Raw genomic sequence first — 19,883 nt, 5'->3', positions numbered from 1 at the left:
AAAAATCTGTTAAAAAGAAAAATTTAGTTATGTATTTAATTGAATTTCCATTTAGAACAAAATAAGAATTAAATGTTTTAGTTATTTAGGTAAATTCAGTAAATTAAAAAAAAAATGGGCGATGAAGGTTGGGGTGCGTATGAGGAATTTTGAGGAGTGTCAAAAGACCATCTCTTTTACCATGGACGCAGGCTTGCAAGATTACAATTAGCCGCGGAGTTGAGCTTTTCCCACCCCACTAAAATTTTAAAAAACCCCCTCTTTCTTGCATATACCATTTTACTGTTCATTAAATTGCATTTCATAATTATGTACATTATCGTCTGCTACTGCTTTAGTACATTATGTACTTAATCTTCATATATATCAATAGGGTGATTAATTAAAAATAAATCACATAATTTTTAAATTAATAAAAAATAAATGAAAAATATAAATATAAGAAAATCTTATGACTATAATTTTACTACTAATAGTAAATCTCCTAGCTTTACTATTTGTTTAATTTTACTAGAGTATTCCTCATTAACTTTTATTTCTACAATTGTTTTCATTTAATAATTAATAATCAGATCGACTCCAAACTGACCGGATTATATTACAACTAAATACTCTTATACTTAAGAGTAATCAACCAAGGGGAATTGCTCCTGAGCTTCATTTATCTTCATCAAAACTGTAGATTGACGATGATACGCAGAGAGCTGCAACTTAAAAAAAGAAAACAAAATGAAAAGCAGGGGATAATTGAAGAAGGTGTTGCTTTTTGGAATTAAGGTGGGCATGTTTAGAAATAATTTATTTTTAATACTATTTGGTTGGGATATACTCAGAAGAGGGGTTTGAAAAGAACTTTCAAGGGGTGGCAGCAGATCCACTCTTAGTACTAATACTGAAGCCCGAATGACAGTTAGGGAATGAATACCCGAAGACTTAATGCAAACTTGGAAGGTAGATTAGCTTTGAGGTAAAAAAAAAAAAAAGCTCAAATTTATCCGACTCGCTCAAATTGGAACGGAGAAGTAAGCAACAAAAAGCAAACGAAACAAGCAAGTTCCACGCTGGATAATATGCATACACAATTCTACATAACTAAAAAACATGAATCGAGTAACACAGAATCCTGTGTTGTATGATTGTATCGAAGATGGTATGAGAAAGAAATAAAGGAAAAACATATCTAAATTGAAGCAGGGAGTTTGGAAAACAAAATCAGGCACACAGGCTCATTAGAGTAAAACAAGATGATTGATCCCTGATTCATCCCATAAAACACATGAATTCATATCAAACTTCATTTACAAGAGGAAAAAACCCATGTTTGTTGTTATCTGCATACAAGGAATTTTAGGGGGAAAAAAAAAGATAATAAAAACAATAAAGGAACCATATATATCAAGTTAATTAAAAAAAAAAACTTAATTATATCACAACAGAGAAAGATCACAAATTTAACCATAGAAGTCAAATTGTGTTTTTGTATAAAACATCTTGACCAAAAATAAGCTTGAGATGAAGAACGTCGAAAGGACACTATTAGTATTGAAACCTCACACACAAGAAGAAAGCATTGAAACATGATTTGAACATAGGTGATGTTACTAAGTTTAGAAATTTAAGATCTGGATGATATCATTTGAAAGCACAATAAGTCAAAATTTTTCTAAATTTGGATACACAAGGCATCAACCTAGCAAGGTTGAACATATTCAATCAAAAGGAGGAATGCACATATCAAGAAACAGTAACAAATCAGGAAGTTCTGTCTTCACTATCATGGATCATCCCTTCCCAATTGTACTTTAATCCGTGAGAAGATGAAATAAGTGCCAAGCATCATTCATTTATGCATCACATACCCCACTGTTCAAATCAACAAGTAGCCTGGGGAGTTAGAAACCACACACACACATGATCATCATCATGGGCGATAAGCTAGAATTGAATACCTAAAATGCTAAAGATGAGATTACAGTAAGGAAAGAAAAGCACTTTATAACACTATTGCTAATAGAAGGAAAAAACCACAAGAATTTGCAACCTTCATACTACAAATTTATAAAATCTTACAGCACAGAGGATGATGATAATCCCAGGAAAAGGGGGGAAAAAAGAAAGTATTCAACCACAAAGGACAATCAACTATGAAATCTGATATAGAGGTTCCAGTAGGATGCAAAAGTCATGACCTATTGAGTATGACAAAGAAATTTCATAACTAATGAAGAGAACCTATATATTCGTCCAATAATAATGCTGCGGTCCAAGTCGTATTCATTGCCTGTTTAATCTGACCTGATTATCTGCCAAATTATAGTATCTGAAAACATAGCTTCACATAAGTTTCCATTTCCTATTCATAAAGTTTAAATTCAAGTTTTCTAGATCACAATGAACCATCCGATAAAAAACACAAATTCCCAATTTCAACAAATCAAACCCATGCCTCATAGCCAAACATTCTAGGTGTTCCTTTAATGGTTTTATCAATAGCCCTCAACATAATCAAATGCATCACTTCCAGCAAATTCTCTTTAATACAGCAGATAAATAAATACCGTGTATTGTATTTTCTAACAGAACTGGCATAGGATGGTAAAACAATTATCAATCCAATAATTAATTAAACCAAAGAATGAGGATAAAAAACCACAAACAGTGACAAGCCCAGCAATGAAAATGAATTCCTGCATTGCAAATCAACAATAACAAACAAAAATCCAGCAACCAACATTTTCGGCATCACAAAAACAAAAATGAGAGGGGAAAAAAAGCGTAGCTCAGAAAATGAGGAAAAATTCAGACCCTAGATATTCATATTAGGGTATAAATTATAATATAAGGTCATAAATCCATCGTTTTTAGTACAAAAAAACACAGATCTCAACCTCCGAACCACAAAAGGTAACAGAAACCCTAACATAACATATATATTTTTTAAAAGAAAATAACGCTAAAAAATATAGAAGGCTAGAGTGAGAAAATCAACCCTCGGTCTCAACAGAAGACGAAACAGATTCCTCGTTGGGACCTCCGGCAGGTTGAGCAGGACTGGTTGTATCGTCTACACCACTAGAGATGCCAGAAGCAGCAGCAGAAGAGCGTGACTTCACGGCTTCGAGCATGCGCTTGCTGATCTCCTTGGAATAGACCTGAAGGACCTCGATACCATCGTCCTCAGCAGAGGCGGCGGCATCGGCGACGGAAAAGGCATCGTTCTCAATGAAGCGGGCAGTGAAATCGGCCTCGTCCGTCGGCATGGCGCCGTAGCGTTTGGAGAGAACGGAGGGAGTGGTGAGAGTCTCGATAAGGCGAGCGATCACCGCGTCGCGCGTGCGCTGTGCGGGTGGCCATATGCGGAAGGTCAGGTTGCTGAAGTTGAGTTTCTTTGATTCCTGCTGGGGAATGTCGTTTCTGGCGTCGAGTTTCTTTGATTCCTGCTGGGGAATGTCGTTTATGGCGTCGAGTTTCTTTGATTCCTGCTGGGGAATGTCGTTTTGAGAAGCTTGAAGATGCGTTTCGGTTTCCATTGCCTGTTGTTGCTCTATTCGGTTTGGGTGTGTGGCTGTGGCTGTGGCTGTGGCTGAGGCAGAGGCGATCTCAGAGTCGGAGGACATTTGCTATTTCTATCTATTTGTATTTTGAAGTTTCAAATTTTCAAATTTTTTATATTATTAATATTATTTTCTTAAAAAAAAAAGGGAATATCGAGGTCGACTCGAGGAGAGGAGAGGAGGACCGGAACCGGATTGTAATTATATACTAGGGGAAGGGGTGACCGCACATGTACGGAGAGAGAGAGAGGGAATTGGGTGTGGGTGAAATCAGGTGAAGGGTTAACTTACAAGTTAGGTTTGCTGAATGCTGATCAAGATGTGCGATGTCTGATGATGTAACCGTTCATCTTTTTGTTTTCCTGTTTTTCGAGTTCCTAAATTCTTTTTATTTTAAATAATGATAATTATGAGTTAGTGACAAAGATGATCGAGGAATTGTGCGAATCTGAGGACTTCAGGAGCCAATTTCACGAGCAATCAACATTCACGAATGGCTGTGACCGGATATCAAAGGTGAAAACTACACTTGCGTAATTAATTAAAATATTACTACACGTGTCTTGTTGATTTACGTTATCTATTGATAATGTTACAACATCTATCAATAAACGGCACGTGTAACGTCACATCCTTGTAATTCAAATTGTGTGACACACCATATATGATATAACTGTGAGTATGGCATTGCTTCTATCGTAATAGAAAATTTTATTATATCGTTTTCCTATTAAGTAATACAATAATTTATTGTGTTATTTAATATTATCACCTCTTATCGTATATCAAGTCATCATCCACGTGTCTGAAAGCTTGGAAGCAGATTACATTAGAAATTACAGATTTTTGGTGTGATAAGAATTAAGAAAGGAAGGTCCAATAGCGAATACACAATTGTTGTTTTACTAAATCAAAGGAAACGGTAAGCAAATTGAAATAAACCACGATCAAGAAATCACAAATTTAAACAAACACAATGCTTTCAAACTTTTGTACATAAAATGTGCAGAGAACTAATGTCATCTATTTCTTAAATGAGCAACTGTATTAAGGCCAAAAAAAAAAAAAAAAAAAGTGATAAGAGAGTGATATACTGGTGTTGATTTATTCATTTAATTAAGATAAATGTAATCCAACCCCGATTTATTTTTATTTTTATTTTTGTTAACCTTTGGTCACTATTTTGCCTTAATATCTTTTTTCTTTGTTGTTAAATCCGTTGTCTGTGGAAGTTTATTTTAATACGAGAGGCTCCCTACGGTTACCAAAGGAAAGATCCAAATGGGACCATATTTTTTTCGGAAAGCTCCTGGAAATTTCTGTGGATGGGTTCTTAATTTCACGAGATGAAGACGGCCAATAATGGGGAGTGAAGGTGCGCTGAGTTGGGGAACATTCTTGTATAACGTTTGTTTATGTAACTTAAGATTCAAAGTAAGAAGTAAGAAAAATGATGATGCAGAAATGATCAGTAATTACCCACTGTTTCCAGCTCCATCAGCTTCAAATTGTTATGAAGTTGATGGTGGGATTTTGTAGCATCCATAAATTGAAAACTGGGAAAATACTATTGTGAACTCGGGATGAATTTGTTAAAAAACTAAAATAACAACAGAAGTGTGCATCTAGCCACAGCTTAGGGTCCCTTTGTATAACAAACAACATAGCATTTGTACCCCAAGGCACATCATAACCGCAAACTTTGCAATCGCTGGACTACTCGTGTGGCACTAGAACTGGAGTCAGGGGATACAACCGAAGTTTCTCATTGATGACATCTCCTAGGCAGCTCAGCTTGTCAAGGTCTGATTCATCCAGCAGACGATCAAATCCAACATTAGCCTCTATCTCGGCAACAACAATTCTCATTGCTTGTGGATGATTGAAGAGAAGAGGCATTGCCCACTCTAAGGTAGTCGAACGAAGTTTCTGTACCAACAATTAGCATTGTCAATGAGGAATCGCGTAAACTTGTGTACTTTCTTCTTTGATCTAATCATCCTTCTCTACTCCCCTTGGAGATCCACCCACTTAAAAACCGGCGAAAAATAAATCAAATCTGAGCTGCCCCAGATAGGATGCAAGTCCTATTGTGGAGTAGTTGTAGTTCAGATGTTTTTGCAGCAAAGATGATATCGTTTCTTGTAAAGCATTCTTCAGCAGCAGATGGTGATGACACTAGGAACACTTTACGGTTACCAAGTCGAAGGAATAGGATGTCGCCATACTTTTCAGGTATTTGATGGGGAATGCGGTGGACTGGCTTAGCGAGCAAATGGAGATGGCCTATAAATGCGGTAGACTGGCTTAGCGGGCAAATGGAGATGGCCTATAAACGGAAGTGCGGGGGGGCCTTGGTGGGAGCTTTCTTGGGTTTGCATGCTGTTTTAAGAAGAGCTTTGAGACCAGAAGAATGAAGAAGAAAACAATGGCCAAGTTAATCCATTGAACTTCATTTTTCTTTCAATGGTTGTGGTCGGCTAATTCTGTACTTCTTTTGATGTTAATGGCAACTGATGAGGATGACAAAGATGCACTTTGTTAATTTTGACTTGATATTCTGTCCTGATGGTTTGTTTTTAGTTGGAGCACCAGGTAACCGTAATTTATCTGTAGTTAACAAAAATAATTGCGTGTCAGCACTTGAAATTTAATTACTCCAATTAGTTCCATCTAAATATAAAATGCTAGTTTGTGTGTGATACAATGTGAAATTAAGAAAGCTATTTTGGATCTGTAGTAATCCCCTGCTTTACTTCCCTATATAGGGCTGGACTCAAGATTTTTCATTAGTTCCTATTAACTTACAAATTTTTTTGTGTATATTTATGCGGTGTTGGTTTATATAAAAAATTAAAAACACATACATTAATTATGTCGCATAAAAAATTTCGTTTAAAGGAAAAAAAATACATATGTTCGATAAAATAAGACAAACGCTAATTAAAAGAACAAATTACTCTTTCAATATTGAATTTTTAAAGATTCTAATTAACTGTAAATGGTATTCAGTTATTTTAGTAGAGATTCATTTAGGGATATGGTTGTGATCCAAAAATTAAAAAAACTTCAAGGATTTTAATGATTTTTTTTTTTGGGGGTCTACCATGTAAATCTACCGCTTGCCTTGAAATCTTGTTTTTTTCTTATGTGTTCAAGTCATTATAAGCGTAACTCTTACATAGATTCTGATCCTCTCTGAATGCAATTTCCAACTGTATAGATGAAGCAATTCCGGTTGATCTCAAAATGTGACTCTACAAGAAATGCTTGGGAAATTCTTCAAACTACTTATGAAAGGAACTGAACTGGTGAAACGCTCGAAACTCAATTTCTTACTACTAAGTTTGAAGATTTGAGAATGCGTGATGCAGAAATTTCTTTTGCTCTATACTAGCCTCCTTTGCTTAAGATGCAAACAGCTTTTTTTTTTTAAGATCAATGTTATTTTTTTTTTCAAATAAAAATTATACTATATGCAAATAACATTCATTCTGTTGCTCATTTCTCCAAACTTACAACATTCTCTTATTCATATCGTGTAATTAGTATAAACAAATCTAAGCATTGACCATTAAAATATCAAACAGGAGGAACACTTGTGCATTAATATAAAGCTCTTGATTTGGATCCCTTTTAGATTAAGTAATTTACAAAATGTTACTTAAGCATTTTATAATTAACTCTGTTTGGTTTTGGGAAATTAATGTAATATGCTGCTATGCGGTTTATATAGCAATCTACTACAAAGAACTCCATCGTTTCGAACATTTAAGCCATGTAAGATCCTTGGCAAAACCGCAGTCGAATTAAGTTTCAGTCCGTATTTTACAATTTTTTTTTCAAATCTCTTTATGCTAGTATATCGTCCCGGTTTTTGCAGCAGCTTCTTGGGATTGCTTCATTCATTTGTATTTCTGGAATTAGATTTGTGTCCTCGCAGAGCGGACGGGATTGGTTTTTTTTTTTTGAAGTATTTTCATTTTTCCATCTCCATTGTGTTTAAATGGAAATCATTCAAATTCGCTTTATGAGAATGAAGCCAAACATATATTTTTTATTTATCATAACTGAACCAACTAAAAGGAAAGCATGAGAAAACAGACACATTTTAGACTTAACTAGTTCGCAGTTCAAAGCTGAGCAAGCACCTTTGTAAGTTCTTCACGTGGTCGAAATATGATCTTGAAAGGCCTCTCCTCTGCCTTTTCCCAATCAAAACACTGTATCAAGGTGCCCAGCGACAATTCCATGAGTCTCATGGCGAAGCCTGCACCAGGGCATTGCCTTCTACCTGAACCAAATGGCAGGAACTTACACCCTACCCGTTCTTCTTCGCACATTAAGAAACGTTCCGGCTTGAACTTATCGGGATCTTCCCACAATTCAGGGTCCATGTGCACAGACCATACATTAATTAGTAACTGTGTGCCTCCTGGAACGTGGTAACCTCCCACAGTGCATTCCTCAGACGATTCATGTGGTGGCAGAACCCTTACCACTTGATCTAATCTCAGTGTTTCATTTATTGTACAGTGAAGGTATGGGAGGTTAACAAGATCAGCATCTTCTATTAGTCTGGATAGTCCAACATGTTTGTCGATCTCATCCCTTGCAGTTTTAAAGACCTCTGAATGTGTTATCATCCGCGAAACTACCAATTCCATTGTCGTCACCGTGGTATGTGGTCCTGCTATCAGCAAGGCCTAAAACAGCCGTCAAATGTTTACAGAACTTGAGTGATCATTAATTAGTATAAAACTGTATATGTTTGAAATGCACGCAGTGAGTATTTTTGTTTTGGGCGTTACCTGGACTATGCCTTTGATCACATTATCGTTGCAGAATTCAGGCTCAGATTCTTGCAGCTTCAGCAGTGAATCAATCAAAGTGGGGACAATCTTCCTATCTGCTTTTCGCTGTTCATCAAGCAGAGCCTGCGCGAAATCATCCCTCTTCCTACGCAATTTTCTTATCTTCTGCTCCGCTCCGTAGAAAGTGAACCACCTCAAGAATGGAAAGTAGTCACCTAAAGCTGTTGGCGTGAGAAGGGTGAAGGTTTGATTGAGCTCGTCCAATTTGTCTTTGGCTATGTCCGTGTTCATTTCGTCCTCTTCGAAGCACCTCTTACCAGCCACCATCCTTATTACGATATTGAAATCCAACTTGTAAAGCAACGATTTCACATCCACTTTCTGAACGTCTTTGAAAGAGCTTTGGAACAAGTGTTTGGCCATGAATCTTATTTCTTCCGTCCGAATGTTTGCAGATAATAGGAGACGCCTTGGGGAGAAAATTTCGAGGGCATAGACTCGGCGGAGGTTGCGCCAATGCTCGCCATAGGGAGCTCCGATGCTTGTGAAAATTTTCTCCTTCTCTTGCCCTCTAGAGGGCAAGAGTGGACGATTGGCGAAGATTATATCATTTTTTGTCAAGCATTCTTCAATAGCCGATCGACTCGAGACTACTAGTGTGGGGCGTGAGCCTACTTGAAGCAGTAATATAGGACCATACTTGTTGCAGAGATTGGTCAGTGTCTGGGACATGGGCAATTTTAAGAGGTGGAAATGACCTATGATTGGAAGACTGGGAGGGCTTGGGGGTAGATTTTTGGGTTGAATTTTGTTTCGTCGGATATGTTGATAGACGATGAGAAGAATGGAAACTAACAAGCCAAGATAGTGCAGAGCATCCATGGCGGACTCTTTTTCTTCCGCTTAGTGTTTTGCTTGCATATGTTCATTCATAGATAAAAAGACTCTGTTTATATAAAGCAAACTCTAATGACAGATTAATCAAAATAATTTTTGTATTTTCCCGATTTTACTTGTGAAATGATCGAAGTTAAGCTTAGCATCTCACGTCCGAATTATCGCTTGACTTTTGATTTATGTACGTGGCATTTTGCAAGACCTTAAATAAAATACTAGAAGCTTTCTTTTGTTGTCACCATCTACTAAATTATTATTATTATTGATAACTGTGAGGTTGCTCTCATATTTGCAACAAAACGTTCACATAAAAAGGAAGAAAAATAAAAAAAAAAAAGCAAAGAAAAATTGAAGTTCCTATCATGTCCATGTAGAAAAGAAAAATTTTAGGATTTTGTCAATTACCTCTTTCCAATCGTCACCTGTGGCCTGGCGTGACTCCATTTGTCTGTTCCCACGGTACAGACTAGATGAACGTCTTATTCACGGGACATATGAACGTCTTTTTCAAGGGGTGCTCTGATAAATTAAGAGCTTTATAAATTCACATATCGACTTTATTCGAACTTAGAAGTTTTATATTTGTATATACCCATTATCTTAATTAACAGAACAGGAAATCGTTTGGTTTACTTCGTTCTCTCTGTCAGCAAGCTTGAAACCAAGGGTTTGAAGTATGAATTCGAGTTTTAATGAGTGTGTGAGTTCATAATTATGATAATAAAATAAATAAAAAACCATTGCCATCACTCATCAGCTAGCCACGAGCGATGGCGTCTGCGATGCCTTGAAATACACGGGACTCAAAGATAATGGGCCTATTTATTGCGTAGTTAAACCGAATGGGCTAAATTGAAAAAACTGAAGCCCAGTAACTTTTAGATTTTTTTAAATTAAAAAACACTAAAACTTCCCAAAACTAGGGTTAATAGTAATGCCTCTCTGGTAGTCGGACATTTTGGGCTAAAATTCAAAACAAATTAAAAGAAGGTCATTTGTTCATGGAGCCATCTGTGTGTTTTGTGATCGCCGAGTAAGCAGCTATCTTGGCAGCTGCTACATTGCGTAGAGTGAATAAGCAAATGGAAGACATAGAAGATTTGTTGGCTGGCAGCGGAGGTGGCGGTGCTCCTCCCGGTTTCAGATTGCCAATCAACGCCGTCGGTGTAAATCCGAAGTATAATAAGAACAAACCGCGGCTTCATGATAACCACCTCTCCAAAACTGGCTCTCTCTCCCCCAAAATTCCTGGAACTGAGGTACTTTCTTTTTTCTTTTTTGGTTCGCCATTTATCTTTATTTTTTTGTTTTAAGTTTTGTTTATTTTTCCAACTTTTGATTTTGTATTTTACAGACCATATATATGAAGACCTTTGGATGCTCACATAACCAGGTATTTATACGTACCATTACATTGTAATACAATTGTTTTGCAAAATTAGGTTTTCAAGAGTCATTTGTGATTTTTACTTTTATGAATAGGATTTAGTGTTTACTGTAATAATAATAAGAACAACAACAACGATGATGATGATGATAATGATTGCCTTTCATTCTGTAATCAGGTCGTAGTTAGTTTATAAAAAGTATACTAATAAATTTAACAAGTTAATTAACCCAGAGATGTGTCATTCAATACAGAACAGCAAACATACATCTCATTTAACTGTGTCCTTCATTTACATAATCTCTCTTCAAATCTGATATAGGACAAGTTAAGAATATTGGAGTGTATTCTACATTTCTTATTCTTAGTAGGTAAGTTTGTGAGTGGTGTTTGTTACTTTCATTGTACTGGGATTTTAGTTATAGGATTAGAGATAGTCTTCTATAAATAGTGTTGTAATCTCTATTAGCTTTTCAAGTTTTGAATGATGACCTCGCTTTATTTTTCTCCTCGGATTATTCATCTAAATCTCTTGTTGGAGTCGTTTGGAGCATTGCAACATCAGTATGACTTTTCTTTTTTTTCAAGTTGTTTCTCTCTTTTTGACATTATGCCAGAGTGACAGTGAATACATGGCTGGTCAGCTATCAGCATTTGGTTATGCATTAACTGACAATTCTGAGGAGGCAGACATATGGCTCATCAATACGTGAGTGTCATATATTTCTTCATTATTTAACTAATTTTATAAATGTCTTTTCAATGGAAAAATTTTGAGATGGTACAATATTTGTTCAGCTAATGGTGGATCACAACTTGTCCATGTTATCTTACACACTTAGTTTTTTTATATACATATGAATTTGATGCGGTGAGAGGTCAGTGATAAATACTGCAATGTGTATAAACCTGTTGGAGGTTTCTACCTTTTAAGCAACATGAGTACTCTTGTGTGCAGAATATTTTTCTGGTATAGTTAGTGATCAATAATTATAAACCTGACACAGTTGCACAGTTAAATCCCCTAGTCAGTCTGCTATGGATACTTTAATTGCAAAATGTAAGAGTGCAAAAAAGCCCCTAGTGGTAGCTGGGTGTGTGCCTCAAGGAAGTCGGGACTTGAAAGAGCTAGAAGGGGTCAGTATTGTTGGAGTCCAGCAAATTGATCGTGTTGTTGAAGTTGTTGAAGAGACTTTGAAAGGTCATGAGGTGCGGCTTCTACATCGCAAGAAATTACCAGCTCTTGACCTCCCAAAGGTATCGGTTGTGGATTTGTAGTTGTCTGGAATCATTTACTAGTCAAGAGACGGAACTCTTTTATTTTTCCCCATGGAATTAATTTAACCAAACTTTTATAACAGGTTAGGAGGAACAAGTTTGTTGAGATTCTACCAATTAATGTTGGTTGTTTAGGTGCTTGTACTTATTGCAAGACAAAACATGCCCGCGGCCATCTGGGGAGCTACACTGTCGAAAGCCTTGTAAGATTGTGTAATGACAAGTAATACTTTATATTTGTTGGCTTTAGTTTATTTTGAAGTTCAACTCTGCAGGTAGGCCGTGTAAGAACTGTTATAGCTGATGGAGTTAAGGAGGTGTGGCTGAGCAGCGAAGATACTGGAGCATACGGTAATCTAAAGCTTTTCTTCTGGAGATGTCTTGTTTCTACAGTATTCCTGTAACTGTTTGAAATATTTTCAGCACCCCCTCCCCCCCCAAAAAAAAGAAGTTTTTGTAATGTACATATGTTGTGTTACAAGGAATCTGTGTTCAACTTTTCCCCTCTTCTAACATGTAAACTAATCAACTTTGATGTTTTGTGAACTAGTCACCGTAAGCACTAATATTTGAAGATAAAGTCACCCTAGTTTTATTTGGTCAAAAGGATTTCAGCCCTTGATCAACAAGGTTATTATATAACTGGTTAATGATTCATTGTTCTTGTCGGAGAAAATTGGGATGCTTTTACTTGAGTTATTGAAAATATTTAACTGTCCAGAAATTTTGTAGGTCGTGACATTGGGGTTAACCTTCCAATTTTGTTAAATGCTATCGTTGCTGAACTTCCTCCTGATGGGAGCACAATGCTTCGAATTGGGATGACTAATCCTCCTTTCATTCTTGAGCATTTGAAAGAAATAGCGGAAGTTTTGCGTCACCCATGTGTATACTCCTTTCTTCATGTACCAGTCCAATCTGGGAGTGATGCTGTCTTGAGTGTAAGTCAAAAGATTGTTCCTCTAAATCTGTCTTCTCTCTGAAAAATATGTCTTGGTTGAAATTATTGTAAGAATATATGTCTGCAAAGTTGATCACATGATGCTCTCTTAGCTTGATTAATGTCTTAACTCTATTAGGCAATGAATCGGGAATATACTTTGAGTGACTTCAGGACTGTGGTAGACACCTTGATTAAACTTGTGCCAGGGATGCAGATTGCAACTGATATAATTTGTGGATTTCCAGGTTAGTATGTTGGTCATTGGCTCACGTGAGTCTTTTTATATAATGATCCATGTGATCTTTTACATGTTCTTGTTGACTCTTTCTGAAGTTGAATAAGTTGAAGGTCGCAAGTGCCCTTAAAATAGTAAATATGTGTCCTTTTGTATAACCAAACTTCTGTTGGCGTCACCAGTAACTAAAATACTGAAAAACTTTGCACTACTAGCTGGACTTGCAGTTAAGGAAGGCATTTATTGGAATTTTTTTTTTTTTGGCTTTTTCTTGAACTTTTGGTGTTAAAATAATTTTCATGTTTTTTTTTTTTATCGTGAACTGTTTTACTTAACAAGTGCTAGTGGAAGTAATGCTGTTATGTTTGTTCTGCTTAGGTGAGACTGATGAAGATTTTAATCAAACTGTTAACCTCATCAAGGAGTACAAGTTCCCCCAAGTTCACATTTCACAGTTTTATCCCAGACCAGGTATACAATTTTTGAATTTGGATAGCACCGAACTTTTGTCTTTGCTATTTAGCAATTACAAATTCACTGTAATGCTCATTTCTATTTTGGTCAAGCTGCACTACTTTTCTTTGGATGACCAAAGAAATGTCCTGTTTGGAATGACAAAGCAGTTCCATTTATATCTTGTGGTAACTCATGATGAATCATACTCATGACGACTCTGAGATGATGGTCAGAGGTGCATTTCAGTGCCCTAAGATGATGAATGTTTTTCTCTTCATCCTTTTTTTTTTAATATATAATTTTCATCTGTAACTGTGTCAGACTATAGCTGCTCTGAAGGTGTGTAGCTCTTCTTCTGGGAACCCTAACTATGATAATTTGTTTAGATCCCTAAGTATTGCCCTTTGGAATGACTCTTCAGGTGTGAAACTTATTTTTTCCTTGGCAAAACTAACCATGATCTTGAAAGTTGCTGTCTTGAGCTTCCCTCAAATTAGACAAGGCTTGGGATATACCCCTCTTCAATAAAGTTTGAACGATTTGATGAAATGCATTGCATTCTCTGATGAGACATAATCAAGTCTGTAACTTTAATCTAAATTTGTTTTCTTCTATTAATTTGTCAGAAACACACCTCTCAGGGCAATAGCTCTAGCTTGAGCATATAGCAGAATTATTTCTTTCATTATCGTAGTTGATATAACTTCTGAGATTTCAACTCAGTATGTGCAGTCTGGAAAAATAAAATACTGACAGATGAAGCTTTTTACTGAAACTGTTTGATTAACCAGAATCAATATTTATTTCCTTTATGAAATCAGGGACACCTGCTGCAAGGATGAAAAAGGTGCCAAGTGCTGTAGTGAAGAAACGGAGCCGTGAATTGACATCTGTTTTTGAAGCTTTCACACCGTATCTTGGAATGGAGGGTAGAGTGGAAAGAATATGGATAACTGAAATTGCAGCCGATGGAATTCACCTGGTAAGACTAGAACAATTTTGAATGTTCTCCCTGCCGCTTTCTGATTCTCCCACATCTCTGTGTGCATATGCTGAGGTTCAGGGGCTTACCTTATGGAAAAACTTAGATTTTGACTTCCAGAGGTTTTCCAACATCTGTTACCGTTAGTAGTGGTGTCTCCTCTTTGTACATATATACTCGTAGTAATCTTATGAAAGTTGAACCAAAGCAGCTTGATAAGTCGATAAAACAAATATTATTTAATCAACTTTTTTGTTAAAGTATTTAATGACTTCGATCTAACTTCATATTCCCTTTTTGACTAAGGTTGGCCATACCAAGGGATATGTGCAGGTACTTGTGCCTAGCACGGGAAATATGCTGGGTACCTCAGCTTTGGTGAAGATAACATCTGTTGGAAGGTGGTCAGTGTTTGGAGAAGTTATCAAAATTCTCAACCAAGTAGATGATAAAATAGCGTCAAACAGGAGAATATCTAGTCAGGTTGGTCAGGGTAAATGTTCTTCCTGCTCCTGCCAAAATGAACCTTGTGCATGTTCAAATGAGCCAGATCCTAGTGCTTGTGGATTGGAATGCTGTGAAGGAAAAATTACTTTGGAGGAAGGCCAAGTTTCCTGGATTGACAGATTTGCAGAAGATATAAACAGCCAAAATGTTATTGGATGGTTGCTAAGGAAGCGGAAGAACCAGTTGAAAGGAGTGGAAAATGATATTGCCTTGGGATCCAAGAAAAAACAGGAATGGGTGGGAGGGAATACGGGCGAGTGGGGTGTTGTGGATAAGGCTCTTCTGGGTGGAATGCTTGTTAGTTTCTTGATAATTGTAGCCCTGCTTATACACATAGGATTTAGAACATTGTCAACCATATGAAAGTTTTTTTTTTTAATATAAATAAATGTAACTTTCTTGTATGGAGTTGTTTTATGAAGCGTGTGTGTAACCAATTTTGAAAATAAGTTAAACTGATAAAATTGATCTCCATGGATGGCATGATTTCATATGGTTGATGCTGCTAATCATTTTCGATGATCTTAATTGCCTTGTTTTTTGTTTGATATTTATATATTATTTATAATCAAATTCGAATTGCTTAATACTGGCAAGCTATTCTTTTATTAGCTGATCTTACCACTTAGAAAGTAAATTACCACAATAGAAGTGTATACAAGCTGCGTAAATACACGTATTTATAAAGCGAAAGAAGATTGATGGGGTCTGAGAAAATGCCGGGATGAAATGCTTTTGCGGGCAGGGGAGGAAGAGCATGGCCGATGTTCTTTTTCCGTCCGCTGCAATGATTTTGATGGATTTATTTCGTGGAAGGATTTTTCCTTATTCACATGTACAAGAATGAATGTACTGGAAAAGTTTCCATCTTATATCAGCATATCTGACTTGGCCGGTAATCTTTTGAAGAAGTTGACAGGTACCGAAGGCATCTTGCTCCTGAACCGGGGATGGCGCAGCATGTAAAGGCCAATCAGAACTGCAACCACTTGGAATGGAGTAACATAAATGAACACTGCCCAAATCAATGCGAAGATGATGAAGATAGACGTAGCTCTTGGATCACGCCAGTTGAGGATCGCTTGAGCTCTTTCGCCTTGCGATGCCAAATCTCCAACCACTGTCTGCACCCGCCCTCCCACACTGCGTAGCCTGTCATATCTCATCCTAATGATGTCTGATGGTCGTTTTGTTGGAAACGAATCAAATTCTTCGTCTAGCTCATCTGGGTGTGCATTTATTGCTTGCGAGAGCTTAGCATCCATGTGAGGCGGGTGCCTTGGCCTGAACCGATAGTTCCACATCCCAATTACGAAGAGGTACAGGAAAATTGTTGGCAGTATCAACTCAGGGTAGCAAACGAGTATCAAGAACAATACATGTACAAGGATTGTTGTCACTGGGTTTCTCCATGTACATATGTTATTGAACCATCTACAAATAGCTGTAAGCCCCGAAAGAAGTTCCATAATTCTGTAAAAATTGGCTTTGCTTTTCCTCAAACTCCACATATGGTAATCCACATCCAGCATATACTCCACTACCTCGCGCCTCAGGGGTGGCTCTGCTCTTCCCAGCCTTGCCGCAACTATCTGCATTGCTTGATGCCGTAGCCTATCAATGAGTATAACAGGTATTGGTTGGACATAATGCATTTTGGGAAGCAACGGCCTTCCATATTTTGTCATCATGTTTACCCAAGCTGTACATGTAAACCTTAAAGCCAAATGAAGTTCCCCATTTTTCTTCAAACCAGAAGGCGTGAGTACCAACAAGGGATAGAAATGGGTGTATATACGATCGGTTTCTAAAGTTGATAATCGAATTCTCACCTTTCCGATTCTCTGATCAATCGCGTCATCTTTGCTTCCATTGACGTGGCAATTGTCAAATACTCCAATTGTGATTACAGTACATGGATCATAAACATCCCAAGTATACTGCTCATTCCATCTAGGATCCAGTGTGTCAAGGATTGTTCTGGTTCGAATCCATTTGTTCCCGTACTTGGCCACGCAATATGCATCAGTCAGTTTACCATCCTTGCTCTTCATTGGCATCAACTTCTTTGCACTCAAAATGCCAAGCTCAAGAATCCCAATGCTATCCTTCCTCAGGCTCCTCGCCGAGGGCTGTAGGTCACTGCTAAAATGTGTGGATTCATCAAGAACATGGTAACCTGCTTCCAAACAGAAGCGAATTAGAATCTTGCTTGAGAATTTCTCCTTCTTCTTTTCAGCACCTTCCTCTGCTGCCAACGAAGGTTTGTGAAGGTTAAACCATCGAGGATCTGGGAGCTTACCGGTCTCATGTCTATGTGGCACATTTCTAACTGGTATGAATTCTCTTCCTAAAATCTCATCCTTGCCAGGTCCAATCCTATCTTCAACAGTCACAATAATCAGATCCTCAAAAGGTTCAGATGCAACAAGCATATGCTCTTCGTTCCATACCGGGTTAACAGTTCGCACAGGCGAAGGCCTGGTAACCCTCAGCTGATTTCCAAGCTGAATCCTTACACAAGCATCTGGTGCTCGCCCTTTGTCAGAAGGAACAAGATCTTGTGCTTCAAATACAAAAACCCGAAGATAATAAAGCTTGGGTGAGAAGTAAACCTTTGATCTGGTGTTAGCTAAATTTTTCTGGCTGATGTTGTGTGCATCAGAGTGCCAGGCCGCAGCAAAAGACTCATCAGCTTGTGTCCCGATCCAAACAGCAAGCATTATTTCCCCTTTAGTAATTTTATCACCCTTTCTGTCCTCCAATCTATACCATTGAGGAGCCAATGGACTATCAGGCGGAACACGATGAGGGACTTCGAATAGATCAAAAGTAACTCTCCCCACAAAATCATCTTTCCCAATATCCTTGTCTTTGACAGTAACTTCAACCAAATTGGATTGCAATCTTTCCTTAGAGAAGGCAAAAATTTGATGCCATACCGGGTTTTGGTTCTTCTCCAAGTGTTTGGTGATGCCTTTGTAGTTTCCAAGCTTCACTTCAACGTAAGGGTCAAGGCTCCCTGAAACATCCATTACAGGCAGATTTCTTGCCTTAACCACATCCACGTATAAATAATGCATCAGCTCCACCAAATCGTAAGTACTTGCTGTCTTGTCTCCTCCTCTGTATCGCAGACGCGCTGCTACCGGCGGACTAGTCTCCACCAGAAGGAATTCTGGGTTCGTCTTTGGCATTTGCATTTGCATTACAGATGGTGTTGGCGCAGCAGCTTTGGCAAAATCCATTCTCGTCTCAGCCACTGGAGGCTTTTGATGAGTCTCAAAACCAAACGTGGATGACACCGGTGGCGGAGCAGCAGGAGCCGGACCAGGACCCCCAGCTGCCGTCCCTATTGAGTGAAAAGTCCTTACTTCTTTTTCCTTCTTTTTCTTTTTGATCTTCTCGTGATCAAACATTAATTTAACATCATGATCGCCAAACTTGTTGGTGTTGATTTCTTGGAGTGGGGTTTCTTCGGTCTCAAGACTACTGGCAGTGGTAGTAGCGTTGGTTGGTGGAGTTGTAAAGTGAGAGGCATCATGAAGTGGGTGTGCGTATATCTTGAGGGCAATATCACCATTGACACGAGAGAAAAGGCCGCGTTTGTCAAGAGGGTATCGCTGAACATTGGCTTCTGACTCCGAAAAAGGGACAGAAACACCTGAAATTCTGACACGTCCGAGAAAGTTCTTGTGGTGATCACGATCGTGGCTGCCTTTGAGATCATTGAAAACAGTTACATCAATGGTCTTGTTGGGAAGATCTCTGAGATCGTTAATGTTGAAAGCAAGCTTTTCATTCCAGTAAGGATTGACGTCTTTAGGCTTGGTTTGAGTTCTTTGTTTCTGATCATCCAAGTCTACTTCAACAAAGGGACTAGCAGATCCTTGTCCATGGTTGGGTGTGAGGTCACTTGCATCAACAACTTCTACTACCACTCTGGCCATGGGTCTGATGAATAGTATGAGGATCTTATTCTTTCTTCTTCAATTTGTTCTAGTGAAAAATATATATATACACATATATATCTATTGAAGGGAAGATGGATTGCTACAGGTATGTAGAGAAAAAGTAGGACTGTAGGAGTAAAGAAGAAGATAGAAATGGTAATGGTGGTGGTGGTGGTGGAAGAGGAAGAGAGAGACAGGTAGAGAAAAGAAGAAAAGGGTGATGATGAAATTGAGATGTTTTGTTCAATTTGAATTTTGGAGTATGAAGACAGAAACATATGTTAGAAAGAGAGTGAAACATGTCATTTGGTGACCCCACAATTCATTCATATATCTTTGATAGAAACTGATTCTGGTGGGCACACTTGTTTGTTAATAAATAATAAGAGAGAGACTGATTATAGATATGAATGCAATATTTAAGTGGGTGCTGCGCTGGGGCTTGATATATAGTTGATGTTTATGTGGAAGAGAAGAAATGTAATTTTATTTATTTATTTATTTTTATTATTATTATTATTATTATTATTATTATGGGTTGGGGGTGAGGTGAAAATGAATCAAAAATCATGACCACTTCATTCATGAATCAAGAAGAATACATAAAAGTTTGTCCAAAAGCAATCTTCAATCCCCTTTTAGAAGGATCTCTCCTTTTCAAGGAATTAAGCAGATGCACATCCATTATTAATACCAAACGTGGATGTGGTCCGGTCTAACTCCAAAAAATTTCATTAGTACTCCTTTGTTTTAAAAGTTTGAGAAATTTCATAATTTTTTTTTTCCCCCGTGTGACGGATAGACTTTTCTTTTGCCTGCCTTTTGAATTTCATATTTGATTTGATTTCCAATATGAACTGAGAGAGGCCAACTATTT

At 37.6% G+C, this 19,883-nt stretch overlaps 4 protein-coding genes across 5 annotated transcripts; 1 reads left to right on the top strand and 3 right to left on the bottom strand.

Moving 5' to 3' along the window:
• Positions 1-2,788: 2,788 nt before the first annotated feature.
• Positions 2,789-3,712, bottom strand: LOC18042166 (MFP1 attachment factor 1). 2 transcript variants are annotated; one of them, XM_024184274.1, is made up of 2 exons: positions 3,492-3,686; positions 2,789-3,449 (listed from the first exon to the last, which is right to left on the bottom strand). In XM_024184274.1, exons 1-2 carry the CDS (start codon positions 3,615-3,617, stop codon positions 2,985-2,987), a joined length of 591 nt encoding a protein of 196 aa, XP_024040042.1. In that variant the 5' UTR covers positions 3,618-3,686; the 3' UTR covers positions 2,789-2,984. The 2 variants fall into 2 exon arrangements, with proteins under 2 accessions (XP_024040042.1, XP_006434692.1); XM_006434629.2 differs by having other exon boundaries at positions 2,789-3,712.
• A 3,927-nt stretch (positions 3,713-7,639) lies between these two features.
• LOC18043046 (cytochrome P450 81D11) lies at positions 7,640-9,277 on the bottom strand. The gene is made up of 2 exons (XM_006434628.2): positions 8,366-9,277; positions 7,640-8,260 (listed from the first exon to the last, which is right to left on the bottom strand). The coding sequence occupies exons 1-2, from the start codon at positions 9,248-9,250 to the stop codon at positions 7,688-7,690; spliced, it is 1,458 nt and encodes a 485-aa protein (XP_006434691.1). The 5' UTR covers positions 9,251-9,277; the 3' UTR covers positions 7,640-7,687.
• A 932-nt stretch (positions 9,278-10,209) lies between these two features.
• Positions 10,210-15,505, top strand: LOC18040501 (threonylcarbamoyladenosine tRNA methylthiotransferase). The gene is made up of 11 exons (XM_006434626.2): positions 10,210-10,524; positions 10,620-10,658; positions 11,270-11,361; positions 11,660-11,909; positions 12,014-12,133; positions 12,206-12,281; positions 12,663-12,871; positions 13,010-13,118; positions 13,487-13,579; positions 14,386-14,546; positions 14,853-15,505. The coding sequence occupies exons 1-11, from the start codon at positions 10,348-10,350 to the stop codon at positions 15,414-15,416; spliced, it is 1,890 nt and encodes a 629-aa protein (XP_006434689.1). The 5' UTR covers positions 10,210-10,347; the 3' UTR covers positions 15,417-15,505.
• Positions 15,506-15,778: 273 nt separating this feature from the next.
• LOC18040423 (FT-interacting protein 1) lies at positions 15,779-19,254 on the bottom strand. The gene has a single exon (XM_006434627.2). It carries the CDS (start codon positions 19,001-19,003, stop codon positions 15,923-15,925), a length of 3,081 nt encoding a protein of 1,026 aa, XP_006434690.1. The 5' UTR covers positions 19,004-19,254; the 3' UTR covers positions 15,779-15,922.
• Positions 19,255-19,883: the final 629 nt, after the last annotated feature.

The sequence above is a fragment of the Citrus clementina genome, unplaced genomic scaffold (genome assembly GCF_000493195.1).
Source record: "Citrus clementina cultivar Clemenules unplaced genomic scaffold, Citrus_clementina_v1.0 scaffold_5, whole genome shotgun sequence".
NCBI lineage: Eukaryota > Viridiplantae > Streptophyta > Magnoliopsida > Sapindales > Rutaceae > Citrus > Citrus x clementina.
This window is presented reverse-complemented; position numbering and strand designations above follow the sequence as displayed.

Excerpts from the sequence above, each read along its gene's own strand:
- LOC18043046 (XM_006434628.2), bottom strand. The coding sequence starts at position 9,250 with ATGGATGCTCTGCACTATCTTGGCTTGTTAGTTTCCATTCTTCTCATC. Across the intron at positions 8,261-8,365 it reads TGATCAAAGGCATAGTCCAG|GCCTTGCTGATAGCAGGACC; the intron begins GTAACGCCCAAA and ends CGGCTGTTTTAG.
- LOC18040423 (XM_006434627.2), bottom strand. The coding sequence starts at position 19,003 with ATGGCCAGAGTGGTAGTAGAAGTTGTTGATGCAAGTGACCTCACACCC.
- LOC18042166 (XM_006434629.2), bottom strand. The coding sequence starts at position 3,617 with ATGTCCTCCGACTCTGAGATCGCCTCTGCCTCAGCCACAGCCACAGCC.
- LOC18040501 (XM_006434626.2), top strand. The coding sequence starts at position 10,348 with ATGGAAGACATAGAAGATTTGTTGGCTGGCAGCGGAGGTGGCGGTGCT. Across the intron at positions 13,580-14,385 it reads ACAGTTTTATCCCAGACCAG|GGACACCTGCTGCAAGGATG; the intron begins GTATACAATTTT and ends TTATGAAATCAG. Across the intron at positions 14,547-14,852 it reads CAGCCGATGGAATTCACCTG|GTTGGCCATACCAAGGGATA; the intron begins GTAAGACTAGAA and ends TTTTTGACTAAG.